General features: G+C 44.7%; 1 protein-coding gene across 1 annotated transcript in view; it reads right to left on the reverse strand.

Annotated features, from left to right (window-relative positions):
* rassf3 (Ras association domain family member 3) overlaps positions 1–15,106 on the reverse strand; it is a 213,967-nt gene that overhangs the window by 134,055 nt on the left and 64,806 nt on the right. The window contains exon 2 of the mRNA XM_043709949.1: positions 10,889–11,016. Coding sequence (XP_043565884.1) covers positions 10,889–11,016 — 128 coding nt within the window. The remainder of the gene's footprint in view (positions 1–10,888; positions 11,017–15,106) is intronic.

Below are 15,106 nucleotides of genomic sequence, written 5' to 3' on the forward strand. Positions count from 1 at the left end.
CTAGAGTCTTCATTCCAGATTTTTATTGAATTTAAATTCTGCGCTGGGGGGGGTGGGGGAAACGGAGCTGAGAATGTGATTAGGTAGATGAAGGTGGGGGAGCAATTGATAGGTCGGAGAGGAGGGTGGAGTGAACAGATGGGAATGGTGATGGACAGATCAGGAGGGCAGTGCTAAGTTGGAGGCTTGGGACTGGGATAATGTGGGGCAGGGGAAATGAGGAAGCTGTTGAGTTCCTGGACTAAGGGGGACAGGGTGGTGTCGAGGTAGGGAGAAATGAGTTCGGTGGGTCAGGAACAGGCTGAGACAATTGATCGATCGGGGAAGTCGGGTTTGTGACTCTTCAGTAGGAGGTAGAGTTGGGTGGTGCAGGGTTCACGGACAATGAGATGGGAGATCCCCAGAGGTGATGAGGTTGTGGATGGTCTAGGAGATGATGGTTTGGTGATGGGAGGTGAGGTAGTGGTTGAGGGGGCAGTAGGAGGAGGTGACCATGTGTTGGCGCCTGGCTTCAGCTGTACAGAGGTTGGTGTGCCAAACTACCACTGCACCCCCCTTGTCTGCGGCTTTGATAGTGAGGTTGGGGTTGGAGCAGAGGGCTGTGCGTTGCCAGGGCCGGAGATTGGAGTGCTCCAAAAGTTAGTACAGGTGCACAATCTTTTATCCGAAATCCTTGGGGCCAGTTGTTTTTCGGATTTCGGAATTTTTCAGATTTCAGAATAAACGACATTTTCACAGTGAAATAAAAAACTCTTTCTGAACAGCAGAGTTACATGTGAATAGTAGGAGTGCTGAGACACAACTGACCCCTGCTAGTGCTGGGCCATGCCACCAGGTCACATCTGAGTGATGTGGGTCGAGTGGGTGTGGAGTTGGGTCACCTGTTCACATGCAAAACAATCTTGTTATACAGAAAAAAACCTTCATGAGAAAAGCTTTGGATTTCAGGGCTTTTGGGATTTTGGAATTCAGATAGAGGATTGTGTACCTGAACTTCCAAATAAACCTGTTAGACTATAACCCGGTGCATTGTGATTTTTAACTTTATACACCCCAGTCCAACACCGATTCCTCCACATCACATTAAACACAAAACAGTACAGCACAGGAACAGGCCCTTCAGCCCACGATGTTGTGCTGAGCATGATGCCAAATTAAACTAATCCCTTCTTCCTGCACTCGGGCCATATCCCGTCATTTCTGTATATTCATATCAAACCTTTTAGCAGAGTTACGTGTGAATAGTAGGAGTGCTGAGACACAACTGACCCCTGCCAGTGCTGGGCCATGCCACCAGGTCACATCTGAGTGATGTGGGTCGAGTGGGTGTGGAGTTGGGTCACCTGTTCACATGCAAAACAATCTTGTTATACAGAAAAAACCTTCATGAGAAAAGCTTTGGATTTCAGGGCTTTTGGGATTTCGGAATTCAGATAGAGGATTGTGTACCTGAACTTCCAAATAAACCTGTTAGACTATAACCTGGTGCAATGTGATTTTTAACTTTATACACCCCAGTCCAACACCGATTCCTCCACATCACATTAAACACAAAACAGTACAGCACAGGAACAGGCCCTTCAGCCCATGATGTTGTGCTGAGCATGATGCCAAATTAAACTAATCCCTTCTTCCTGCACTCGGTCCATATCCCTTCATTTCTGTATATTCATATCAAACCTTCTTAAAGGCCCCTATCCTACCTGCCTCCATCACCACCCCTGGCAGCGCGTTCCAGACTCCTATCAATCCCTGCGTAAAAATCCCAGTCCCTCACATCTCCTTTGAACTTTCCCACTCTCACCTACAATGCAGGCTTGCTTAGTCCTAACACTGGTTTATAAGGAGGTGAATTTGATGACAACCTCCATGAACAGAGGATGTAGGCTGTTGCAGCACATTTCCAGTGATGGAACATGGCCCAGCGACGGAACATGGCCTTTGATGTTCGGGGTTTGCAGGCCACCACTGATATCTGGAGAAGATGCCAGGCAGCTGCAGTGCCAGGAACCTATTCTGACCTTCTTGGAGTTAGAGTCCTGTAGTTTCTCTCCAATACCGGGGAGATTAGCAAGCTGCATAGAAAGGAGCCAAAATGAAGTATTAATACAAGGTTCATACTCTCAGTGCTCACTTATTTGAGAAGGGATGTACTGGCATTGGAAGCAGTACAGAGGAGGTTCACTCAGTTGATTCCAGAACTGGGAAGCTTGCCTTGTGAGGAGAGATTGAGTAGACTAGACGGCACTCATTAGAATTTAGAATAACAAGCAGAGGAATCTTAACTATGAAGGGAATAGTTAGGATAGAAACAAGGAGGTTGTTTGCACTAGAACTAGAACTAGAGGTCATAGCCTCAAAATAAAAGGGAGCAGGTTTCAGTCGGAGCTGAGGAGGAACTTCACCTAAAGGGTTGTGAATCTGTGGAATTCCCCGCCCAGTGAAGCAGCTGAGGCTACCTCGTTGAATGTTTTTCAGACAAAGGACAGATTTTTGAACAGTAATGAAGGGTTATGGTGAGCAGGCGGGTAGGTGGATCTGAGTCCATGATCTTATTGAATGGCGGAGCAGGCTCGAAGGGCCAGATGGCCGCCTCCTGCTCCTAGTTCTTGCGTTCTTATGTTTACGTTCTTATGTTCTTCTGATCACTAGCGAGATTCTCATACAGTTGTTCAAACCCTATTTATAAAATCAGACTTTTCTATCTTGACATCGAGAATCTAAATTTTTCGATTCTTGCCGTATTTTCCCAATAGCCTCGGCAATGCCCACATTATTCCAGGCCTGGGGAAATTCAGCCGTATGCTTCAGACAGCACAATTATCACATTGTGCACAGTAAATTGCTGAAACCTTCCATTGCAGAGAGGTATCTGTTCAAGTAAGCAGTTAATCAACAAATTGTTTTTTGCTAAGTGCGTATGACATTTCCAGTGGTCATTGGGTGAAAACTTAATTTCTAAACATCATTGAGGCTTGTTCATAAATAGCCCCTTTGTTCTACATTCACAATCTAAAGTTTCATAAGTGACTGGCAAGAAGTCCCACTCCAGGATCTGACCAGGGTCTGTGCTGACACTGAATATTGCCTTTTGGAAAATGCATCAAACTAGGTGGTACATTGACTTGCTAGATATCTTATTCATCTCAGACAAGTACAGAAATAGTTTGAAATTCGAACAGTTAATTTACATGACTTCAAACTCCTAAGAACTTTCCACAACTTCCAGCATAAATATAATCTTTCTCAGTCTTCCAGAATTTGCTCGCGGTTACAGGAATCTGACTCAGTCACAAGGGTGTGAGTTATAGGGAGAGGTTGGACAAGCTAGAATGTTTTTCTTTAGAGCATCGAAGATTGAGCGGGGATCTTACAGAAGTGTGTAAGACCATGAGAGGCCTGGATAGGGTGAATGCACTCAGCCTTTTTCTGAGGGTTGGGCAATCGAGGACTAGAGGGCATCAGTTTAAGGTTAGAGGGGAAAGAATAGAAGGGACCCTGAGGGGCAACCTTTTTAGACAGAGGGTGTACGCATATGGAATGAGCTGCGTGTGGAAGTGGTTGATGCAGGTACATTAATGCGTCCTTTTATTCCTGATGAAGGGCTTTTGCCCGAAACGCGATTTTACTGCTCCTCAGATGCTGCCTGAACTGCTGTGCTCTTCCAGCACCACTAATCCAGAGCAGGTACATTAATGACATTTAAAAGGTATTTGGACAAATACATGGATAGGAAAGGTATGGGCCAAGTGCAGGGAAATGGGGTTAGAATGGACGGCCATTTTGGACGGCTGGGTGCATTCACCCTATCCAGGCCTCTCATGGTCTTACACACTTCTGTAAGATCCCCGCTCAATCTTCGATGCTCTAAAGAAAAACATTCTAGCTTGTCCAACCTCTCCCTATAACTCACACCCTTGTGACTGAGTCAGATTCCTGTAACCGCAAGCAAATTCTGGAAGACTGAGAAAGATTATATTTATGCTGGAAGTTGTGGAAAGTTCTTAGGAGTTTGAAGTCATGTAAATTAACTGTTCGAATTTTGAACTATTTCTGTACTTGTCTGAGATGAATAAGGGCCTGCTCCATGCTGTATGATTCTATGACTCTTTGACTTAACTCACTAGCTCCACACACAGGTTGAAGCATTCCAGAACTGTACAACAATCAAAGATTCGACAAATATAATTTAAATCAAGACCTAGGTCCAACTGACCAGTTACCAAACTGAGAATCAATGAAGTCATCAACAAAAGCCAAAACAGAAAACGGTGAAGCAGTTGTATCACTTTCCCTTTTAGATTAGAATGTGATCAGACTTTGTGCCTTTTTACCTGTGAACTTCCCACCCACTATATTCTTCAAAAGACTTTGTTTCATCTCTACTTTCTGTGGGTGTTTGGGCTTAAAGGGGGGTATAGTTTAAATTTACATATTACTAACTAATGATCTGTGTTTGTCCCATGTTAGAGGAAACACTTGTTATAACAAATACATTTTCATTTTCCTGTTCACTGATGAAACCTGGTATGACTTCCTTTTGTCATAGACAGTGGTCACAGTCAGACATAACCATCCCAGCGATTTAATCAGTGATTCAATGGTTAGCACTGCTCTCCAAACACCATGGACCTGGGTTCAATTCCAGTCGTGGGTGACAATCTGTGTGGAGTTTGCACGTTTTCCCCATGTCTGTGTTGGTTTCCTCTGGGTGCTCTGGTTTCCTCTCAGTCCAAAGATGTGCAGGTCAGGTGCATTGGCCATGCTAAGTTGCCCATTGTATGCAGGCTAGGTGGATTAGCCATGGGAAATGCAGGGTTATGTTGATAGATCATCCCACCCAGGCATGCCCTTCGGAAGATTGGTGTGGACTCAATAGGATTCTATGATACTTTCTCATTTGTGACGACTTGCAGAGTAATGGAACTGGATTTCCAGCTCACTATTGTGACAAAAATTGCACAAAAACAGAAGAAAGGACTGTATCCTTCAGTCCGTCCACAGAGGACAGAATCGGAATTCAAGTCTTTGCTCAGAAACAGGATCTCCAATTAAGCCAGGCCTGCTGTGTAAATAGAGATTGGTCTCATTTAATCTTTGAATGTAACTTTTCCCCTTACTTACTTAATCTCGGTGTCTGTATTTAGCTAATAACATTAATGCCTTTTGCTTAAATAACTTCCAACAATAAGTAAATAACTAACCTTTCATCATGTTTGAGATATGAGGCTGCTCTGCTGACTATGTTAAAATCAAAACACTTGTAATTTGAAAAAGGGTTGCGAACAATCTTATTCCAAACTCAATGATATTTATTGTGCTCATGACAGCCTTTCTCTCTTCAATCTATTTTTCTCCGATGGAAGCATGATGAGGTGTATAACTTGATTTTACTTTGGAGTCCCAAGTCCTGGAATTTTCATTAGCTTTTAGTAACTTTATTGAAGGCAGAGAGGTTAAAATGGCATGTATGTTGCCGATGTGGCCTTACCAGTGAATATCTATATTGATCGGAGTAACATGGAGTCAGAGTCATAGAGACGTACAGTATGAAAACAAACCCTTCGGTCCAAATCGTCCATGCTGACCAGATATCCTCACCCAATCTAGTCCCACCAGCCAGCACCCGGCCCATATCCCTCCAAACCCTTCTTATTCATTTACCCATCCAGATGCCTTTTAAATGTTCAAATTGTACCAGCCTACACCACTTCCTCTGGCAGCTCATTCTATACACACCACCCTCTGCATGAAAAAGTTGCCCCTTTTATATCTTTCCCCTCTCACCCTAAACCTATGCCCTCTGGTTAATATTCCAACAGTGGCCTAAACAATGTCCTGTTTCAACTTAAGATCAAACAAGTTGCATTATCCCATATCCAAAAGACAGCTGGAGCACAGTGTCTTTCAGAGTGGAAGGCCAATGGTATCTCAGGCCCCACATTGTCTCAGCGGGATATTGTACAGTTACCATGATCAGGCAAGTGTGTATAACTGAGGTTGACGAGAACTCTAACCTTTCATCCACCTTCTCAACCATCTGCTATTGAAGGGTTCTGTGGTGATAGGACCCAGTATCTTGTGACTTAGCAGTTGTGGGCCTATTCCTTGGCCAGAAGCCTGGGGGTTCAAGACCCACTTCAGGACTTGTTGGCCACACATTTGTAATTCTTCCAATACGCCTGATAACAGGTGGCAAGAGAAGAGGAGTCTTCTGGTCAGCTGTCCTGCAGAGGACAGCAGCAAGCTGAGAGGAGTTTAGCAGCAAACAGGAGCCAGAGACAGTGAGACAGCAACAGAGCATATTGGGAGAGCAGAGGTTAAACAGAGAGGAACAATCATTGTGATTGCTGACCATTTATATGTCCTTTCCCTAAAATTCATGCGTGGGACATGGGTGTCACTGACTGGCCAGCATTTATTGCCCGTCTCTAGTTGCCTTCAACAAGGTGGAGTAGATGTCTCCTTGAACCACTGCAGTCTATGTGTTGTTGGTTGACCTACAATGCCATCAGATTTCAGAGTGATTGATACAACGGAGTGACTTGCTAAACACATTTCACAGGGCAGTTAAGAGCCAACCACACTGCTGTGGGTCTGGAGTCAAACGTAGGCCAAAAAAAGTGAGGATGGCAGATTTCCTTCCTTGAAGGACATTAGTGAACCAGATGATTTTTAATCAACAACAGTTTCACCGTCATCAGTAGGTTTGTAATTTCAGATATTTTTCATTCAATTCCAATTCCACCAACTGCTACAGTGGGATTCGAACAAACGTCACCAGAACATTGGTTGAATCTCTGGACTAATAGTCTAGCAATGACACCACTAAGTCATCGACTCCTTTAATATCTTCCACAGCACAGCACACGGACAGGTAGAATAATCAAGCTGTAACACCAGAGGGGAGCAGGCAAATGATTGACTGGTGGGTATTTTCCATGTCACTCTTATCTAAACCAGGTTTTCAATCATGATAGTTATTCAAATGTTAGATAGTTATAAAGTGTAACAAACGAGCAGGTAGTGAATATTATCTTTTAAGCAAAGTTTACTTGGACAAGCAAAGTTTGTTAAATATTAAAATGCTAGAATTTGGATAAACATACATGATTAACAATCTTCAAGTTTTTAATCACTGAGTGAAACTATGGACAGAGTGCTAACAGTTGGTGAATTCGATAGAGTGGAGAAAGAATGCACTTATTTACGTTTTCAGGCTTGTACATCCTCTCCTGTTTGATAGGTTTCTGGTGGGCAAAGCTTTATTCTATTCCTAAGGTTTAAAATAGTACAGAAACTCTGGTACTGTTAATAAAACATCATAGAAGAAGAAAAACAAAATCATTAGAGAGTCATACAGCATAGAAACAGGCTGTTTGGTCAAACTCGCCCATGCCGACCAAGCATCCCAATCTGATCTACCCCATTTAGCAGCATTTAGAGACATAGTCCATATCCCTCTAAATCCTTCCGATTCGTGTACCCAACCAAATGCCTTTTGGATGTGGTAATTGTTCCAGCCTCCACCACCACTAGCAGCTCATTCCATACCTCTGCACCATCCTGTGTGAAAAAGTTAACCCCAAGGTCCCTTTTAAATCTTTCCCCTCTCACCTTAAACCCTCTAGTTTTGGACCCCCCCCCCCCCTAGGAGAAGACCTTGTCTATTTATCCTATCTATGCCCCTCATGATTTCATGAACCTCTATAAGGCCACCCCTCAGCCTCCAACGCTCCAGGGAAAAAGTGATTTGTCATGTGGAAACATGTGGGAGCTCCTAGATGCCAATGTAAGCCAGGACAACATGCCTGCAGGCAGTGTTTACAACTCGAGAAGTTTTGGCTCTGGGTTATTGAGATCAAGGCTGGTGCCAGAGTACTGGATACCTGCTCAGGGCTGGAGAGGAATGGACAGTGAGACAGGAAGGAACCAAATGTTATTTTCCCATGTAGTTACCCTGGGCAGAACAAGGAAAGAGATTCTGTATCGTTAGTATGAGGATCAAATCAAGAAGGAGAACTTATAGTGTCATAGAGATGTACAGCACGGAAACAGACCCTTGCTCCAACTCATCCGTGCCGACCAGATATCCCAACCCAATCTAGTCCCTTGAATATTTACCCTATCCATGCCCCTCATGATTTTATAAACCTCTATAAGGTCACCCCTCAGCCTCTGATGCTCCAAGGAAAACAGCCCCAGCCTATTCAACCTCTCCTCAAATCAACCTCAAATCTTGCAACCCTGGCAACATCCTTGTAAATCTTCTGAATTTCTGGACAATTACCAAAGCCAAGTCCAAATTACTGTACAGCAAATGGGATTAGAGAAGTGAATGCCTTACTCAAGGTCTGGTTCAATAGAAGTGGGTTCCAGTTCATGTGGCATGTGGGGAAATCATAAGAAATCTATTGGAGCTCGTTGAGAAAGGAATTTGTGCTACAGATAAATGAGAACTGTATGGACTGTTTCAGATTTGCAGAAAGCAATAAGGGTGGCTCTGTGGTTAGCACTGCTGCCTCACAGCACCAGGGACCTGGGTTCAATTCCACCCTCCGACGACTGTTTGGGTGGAGTTTGGACATTCTCCCCGTGTCTGTGTGGATTTCCTCCAAGTGTTCTAGTTTCCTCCCACAGTCCAAAGGTTTGCAGGTTAGGGTGAATTGGCCATGCTAAATTTGCCTACAGTGTTCAGGGATGTGTAGGTTTGGTGCATTCGGCAGAGAAATGGGAATGGGTCTGGGTGGGTTGCTCTTCGGAGGGTCGGTGGGACTTGGTTCACAGTCCAAGCTTGTGCAAAGTTTGGTCATGCTAAATTGCCCACAGTGTCTCAGGATGTGCAGGCTAGGTGGATTGGCCATGGAAATTAGTGGAATGCTCTTTAGCGGGTGGGTATGGACTTGCTGAGCTGAATGTCCTGCATGGATTCTATGACGGTGCTGCTCCCAGGTTTATTGCAGTAAATAAAATCTCTCGATACAGCAGGATAACAATATGGCAGATTTAGGAAATTTGGCTAGCTACAGGAAGCAGAGAGTCGGTGTATGTGTGTCTTTTTCTGGTTAGCAAGATGTAATGAGTGGTGTGCCACAGGGAGAGGTACTGCAGCCTCAACTTTCACAATTTATCTGATAAAGAGACCGGAGGTTGGTTGGTAAATTTGCTTGGGAAGCAAAGATAAACAGAAAAGCAACTTGTGAAGAGGAGACCACCAACGGACACAGAAGTAATGTGAGTGGACATAGATCTGGCAAATGGAGTACAACATGTTATCTACGTTCACAGAAGAAATAAACTATAAATTGAGATTGTTACATAAGATCCTGAGGAGTCTTAACAGGCTTAACATATTAAAGATGTTTCCTCTTGTGGGAGAATCTGGAACTACGGGTCATTATTTCAAAATAAGGGGTCACTAACTTCCACAGAATCATTGAATTTTTAGAATAGGGCGGAAGGAGACCATTAGCCCATCATGCCTGCTCCAGTTCCATGACCTAGTGCTAACCTCCTGCCTTTTCCCCTTATCCCTGTACACTGTTTCTATCCAAATAACCATCCAATGCCCTCTTGAATGCTTCAATGGAATCTCCCTCCACCACATGCTTTCCATACCCTAACTACTTGTAGAGTGAATGTTTTTCTCACATTAGTCTCGCTTCATTTGCGCATCATTTAAATTTATGCCCTCACTTTCATTTTTCCTTTAACTCATGGGAACAGTTCTTCCTTGTCTCCTCTCTCCTGCTCTGGTGGAATCTAATAACAGATGGGCAATACACTTTATCAAGTTACCATCTATGTACTAAGATGAAAAACTCACCTCAGTAAGCATTTCTGTGCAAAAACTTTCCTTCTATAAAAGCTCAGATGCATTAGGATTTGCCAAGCAAGTGAACAGCGTTACTCTGACACATATAGAGAAGACAAACTAGTATTTTAAAATATTCTCTTCAAGAACACTATTGCCAGCTAACAACAGGTAGCTTGATTGCAACCTTTGAGAGAGGGAACCTTCCTGTTGGTTATTGAACACCTGGCCAGCTAACTTGACTGGATAGACACCAGCACGACCTTTCCAATACAATGAGCACCGCAGCGCTTATAATGTGACTCTGGTCTCTATTTTTGATTCTCCCTGTTGTGAGGTCGTACAACTTGAAGCCAATCCTTGCACCGCAATGGCTGCCACGGATTCCTCCTCAAAAACACACGCTTCATACGTAAGCTGACATCACATGGTATTTTGATGTGGATGCAAAAGGTTGGGTGACAGACTCAGAAAACCAGGAGCTTCACCAGAAATCAAGAGAATACTCAAAGAGCAGAGTTTTGAGAAATCGTTCGACAACAATAACAGGAAGATAGGTAGGTGATGAATCAGTGATTGATGACGGGGGAGCAGAAAGCGTAAAGGGTGAGGACAGCTCAGGGTGAGGGGGTTGAGGGAGCATGCAGGGATATAAAATGGGAGAAGGTGACACAGGGAGCTGTGAGGCTCCAGCAACATTCGCAAACAAGGCAGAGAATCTGAAAATTAGAAACCTGGGGAACAGGGAGCACTGTCACCTGGAGGTAGTTGGGGTCATGGGATTACAGCGTGGACAGAATGGGGAAGTTGGAAATGAGAAGGTTTAGGGGCTTCCTGATCACGGTAAGGAAAATGAAGATCGGGGATGGGATGAAAGAGGGAATAACGGCCAACAAAAAAAAAACAGATGCAGGAAAGCATGGTTTGGTAGAGCATCAGAACTGAATGCAGGATGGATGTTATTGTCTATGGCAAATTGTGGCCATTACACAAGCGAGATCCTCAAATACTTTTACAACGTACCAAAACCTTACATATTGATCTTGGCTGTAATCAGATGAATGAAAATCGTACCTCTTCGCTTTTTGTGAGTTGATGTACCATGTTGGCGGAACAGGAGGTAGGGTCTATTGATTGACCATTCTGTTGACAGCCAAGCTGGACCAACTCTCGGCAGTGCGTGTGACAGGTATACCTGCAGTCTGGAGAAAACAGATGAGAATAGCTGGTATCAGTCTGCTGCAAGGCTTCACTCAGCAACTATTGGCAATAATTTGATGCGATAACCCAACTGAGTAATATATAATCCAGCCCACAATGCTGGGCTTTAAACTCAGTTATTACATTGCAAGTCAAAAAGAGTGTTTGGTCAGGTTTTCAAGACATGATGGTGACTGACATCCCAATACAAAGTAGCCATGGGAGTCGGTTTAGTTCAGTTGGCTGGATTGCTGGTTTACAGGGCAGTGTGATACCAACAGTGTGGGTTCAATTCCCATCACTGGTTTGAGGTTACCATGAAAGACTCTCTTTCTCAACCTCTTCCCACACCCGAGGTCTGGCGGCCTTCAGGTTAAATCACTTCTCTCTAATAAGACAGTGGCCTGGCAAGTCAATGGTAACTATATGCTTTAGCATTAATCTCCAAGCAGATATTCAACACAGCTTTCATCTTGCTCAAACTCAGTTGCCTTTCCCAGAGCAGATCATTCCCTCTCAGCCCCCACCCCCCATTTAGAAGTACCACCCCCCACATCACGCAAGATTCCCAGACACCGCAGTCTCAGGGATAGTCCTACTCCATTGCCATGGGTTTATATTGGGCTCAAGTGAAGATTGGACCCTCATTTCTTTAACTTCTCTCAGAAAGCATCCAACCAATTCTCATTACATTGACTAAATGGTAGTATCAAACTGATCTCAAGGTGGGGTACTGACTGTTAACGATGGCCATTTATTTAAAAACAAATAGAGTCACAGATGTACAGCAGAGAAACAGACCCTTCGGTCCAACTCGTCCATGCTGAGCAGATATCCTAAATTAATCTAGTCCCATTTGGCAGCGCTTGGCCCATATCCCTTTAAACCCTTCCTATTCATAATCTAAATGGTGTAATTGTACCAGCCTCCACCACTTCCTCGGACAGCCCATTCCATACATGCACCACCCTCTGCATGTAAAAGATGCCCCTTAGATCCCTTTTACATCTTTCCCCTCTCAGCCTAAACCTATGCCCTCTAGTTCTGGACTCCCTCCACCCCAGGGAAAAGACCTGGTCTATTTACCCTATCCATGCCCCTCATAATTTTATAAACAATAAATGAACAAAGCTGGAGCTTTTTCCCTGGGAAAAGAGAAGATTTGAGAGAGGAACTCAGGATCATGGGGGGGGGGGGGGTCTGGACAGAGTATATGAGGAGTTGTCGTACCCATTGGTGGCAGGGTTGAGAACCAAGGGGTCACCCATTTAAAATCATTGGCAGAAGAAGTAGATGTGAGGTAAGGGAGACCTTTTTTCACACATTCGAGGGTTGGGATCTGGATTGCACTGCTTCGGAGTGCGATAGTGGAAATTCTATTGTGGCTTTCGAACAGAAATGAGACAATTATCTGAGCAAATCAATATAAAGCTACAGGGATTGGGTCTTACCGAATCACACTTACAGAGAACAATTTGACGATTCTACATGCTAGTGATGCTGGCTTGAGATAAATATTAATCAGGACATCTGTACTGTTCTTTGTTTAAGAATGCCGAGGGATCTTTTACTCTCATCTGAAGGAGATAATGAGGTCCTTGATTCAATTTGTCATTTGAGAAACCGCAGCCCCAGCAGTACAGGGCTGAAGCATGGATTGTGTGTTGGAGTCACTACAATTGGACGCTTGTACCTTTGACCTTTTGGCTGGATGCGACCAAATGCAGCCTGGGTAGCTCACAGTTGTTATCACCTTAAGACCTTAAAATGCAGGAACACGTAGGCCCATTGAGTCTGCTCCACCATTCAGTGCGATCATGGCTGATTTGATAACCCTTTATTCCACTTTCCTGCCTTTTCTGCATAACCCACTATCCCCTTACTGAGGAAGGATTTATCTTGGCCTCAAATATACTTAGTGACCCACAGGCCTCTGTGGTAAAAAATTCCACAGATTCACTACCCTCTGAGAGAAGGATTTCCTCCTCATTTCCATCTGAAATGTGTGACGGCCCATAGTCTGAGATGATGTCCCTTTGGTCCTAACCCCTCTCATGGGGAAACAACCTCTCTGCATCTATCTTGTCAAGTTCCCTAAGATTCTTGTATGTTTAGGTTGTCCACCTTGGAAACAGGAAATGTGGCCCAGGATTGCACAAAAGTGTAAACTGCGGCCATCAAAATAAATGTACGTATTTAAAAGGTATGCTGTCAAAGTACCTCACTGAGGCCTGGAGTTGTCAACTCTCTGGCAGATGTAAGGTGAAAGGTTTTACCACATGGATTCCTGCCTCTGACCAGTCCATCCTGGTCCTCCCACCATTGGTCACTCGACATGTCCTGCTGTGAGGGGCTTCACCTTTCACTGGGAAGCAGCCAAGCTCTTCATTTCCAATGGCTGATTCTTGACCCTTTGTCAAGCTGTCTAGTCATCGGCATCGCCCCGATGACAGACGAACGGAAGAGTTCGACCACAATGTTTCTTAAATGCCGCAGTCATTACTTTCCCTGGCTGTGGTCATGAAAAGCAACGCCCTCAAAATTAAACTTCATTCCCTAGAGTCTCCTGGGGGCAGAATTTTCATGCACCCAGTGCCACTGCCTTCTCTATTTCCAATCCTGCCAACCTCAGCAACGTTTGACCATTGCTCACTTTTTTTTTCTATAAATCACATAATCACCGTATTACTAATTAAAAAGAACATTACCAAACGTTACCTACCAGGAAGAACAACAAATACTGAGTTAGGGAAAGAGGGAACTAAATTAAAATAGGGTGAAGGGGAGAAATAATGCACTCCAGACCCCCGTGGTGCCCACCGCTCTCTGAAGGCATCATGGGTGTTGGCACTCCCTCTACATAGACACTCAGGAATGAATGTAGCCACTGAAGAGAGGAAGGCAGTCAGGAACAATGACCCACTCCAGGGCCCACTGTGTGGAGCTGTTAATAGCAAACTTGGCCAGTTTCAGAGCTGGCTACCCAGGGCGGCACGGTGGCACAGTGGCACAGTGGTTAGCACTGCTGCCTCCATAAGCCCTTCTTCACCCACAGAAGAGAGGAAGGCAGTCAGGAACAATGACCCACTCCAGGGCCTACTGTGTGGAGCTGTTAATAGCAAACTTGGCCAGTTTCAGAGCTGGCTGCCCACACCCCTCCATCCCCCACACCAGGAGCATTGGGCTGAAGTGCAACCAAAAACACAGCACATTAAATAATCAAACAGGAGGTGCAACCACCCAGAACCAATATATACATGGTCCAGGGACTCAAGCACTGCAAATCAAACAGTTGGGCTTGGAGTCCACAATTTAGGATGACAGGGAACAGCTCCGTGCCACACCCTCCATCGCTAGTCCCTTACATCGCCAACTCTCACTACAGCGTGCAAGTACAGTCTCCTGCATCCTGAATTAGACATCCACGGAGCTAGTCACCAGCTCATTCTCTAACATCAGAGACTGTCATGGGAGTGGTCAGTGTACTGTTGAACACCTCCAGCCTGTCAAAAACAGGGCCAGTGGTGGTGAAAGGGTTTGGTGGGACAGAGAAAAGCCAAAGTTTTTGAGGAGATCTGGTACCACAGCGATGACATTGTTACAAACCCAAAATGTTCCCTATCCCTTTCCCATGTCCTGTAACAGCCAATGAGAAAAAGGAGTTGCTCTCATTTTTGTTCACCATGCTGACCACAACAAAGCAATAACAGAGTGATCGTTCTCCGTTAGTAAAAAGGACTGCATTAGTGTAGACACTCAGAGGCTCACTACATTAAATCCAGAGATGAAAGGATTGCCTTATGAAGAGAGATTGAGCAGTGTGGGCCTCCGTGGAGGTTAGATGGTTGAAAGGAGACCTAACTGAGGTATAGAAGATGGTCAAGGTGGAGAAAGCGAGGACTGCAGATGCTGGAGATCAGAGTGGAGAATGTGATGCTGGAAAAGCACAGCAAGTCAGGCAGCATCTGAAGAGCAGGAGAATCAATGTTTTGGGCATAAGCCCATCAGGAATGAGGCTTGTGGGCTGGGCGCCTGAGAGATAAGTGGGAGGGGGGTGGGGCTGGGGGGGGGCGTGGAAGGTAACTGGGAATG

This window comes from Chiloscyllium plagiosum, chromosome 19 (assembly GCF_004010195.1).
Source record: "Chiloscyllium plagiosum isolate BGI_BamShark_2017 chromosome 19, ASM401019v2, whole genome shotgun sequence".
Taxonomy (NCBI): Eukaryota; Metazoa; Chordata; class Chondrichthyes; order Orectolobiformes; family Hemiscylliidae; genus Chiloscyllium; species Chiloscyllium plagiosum.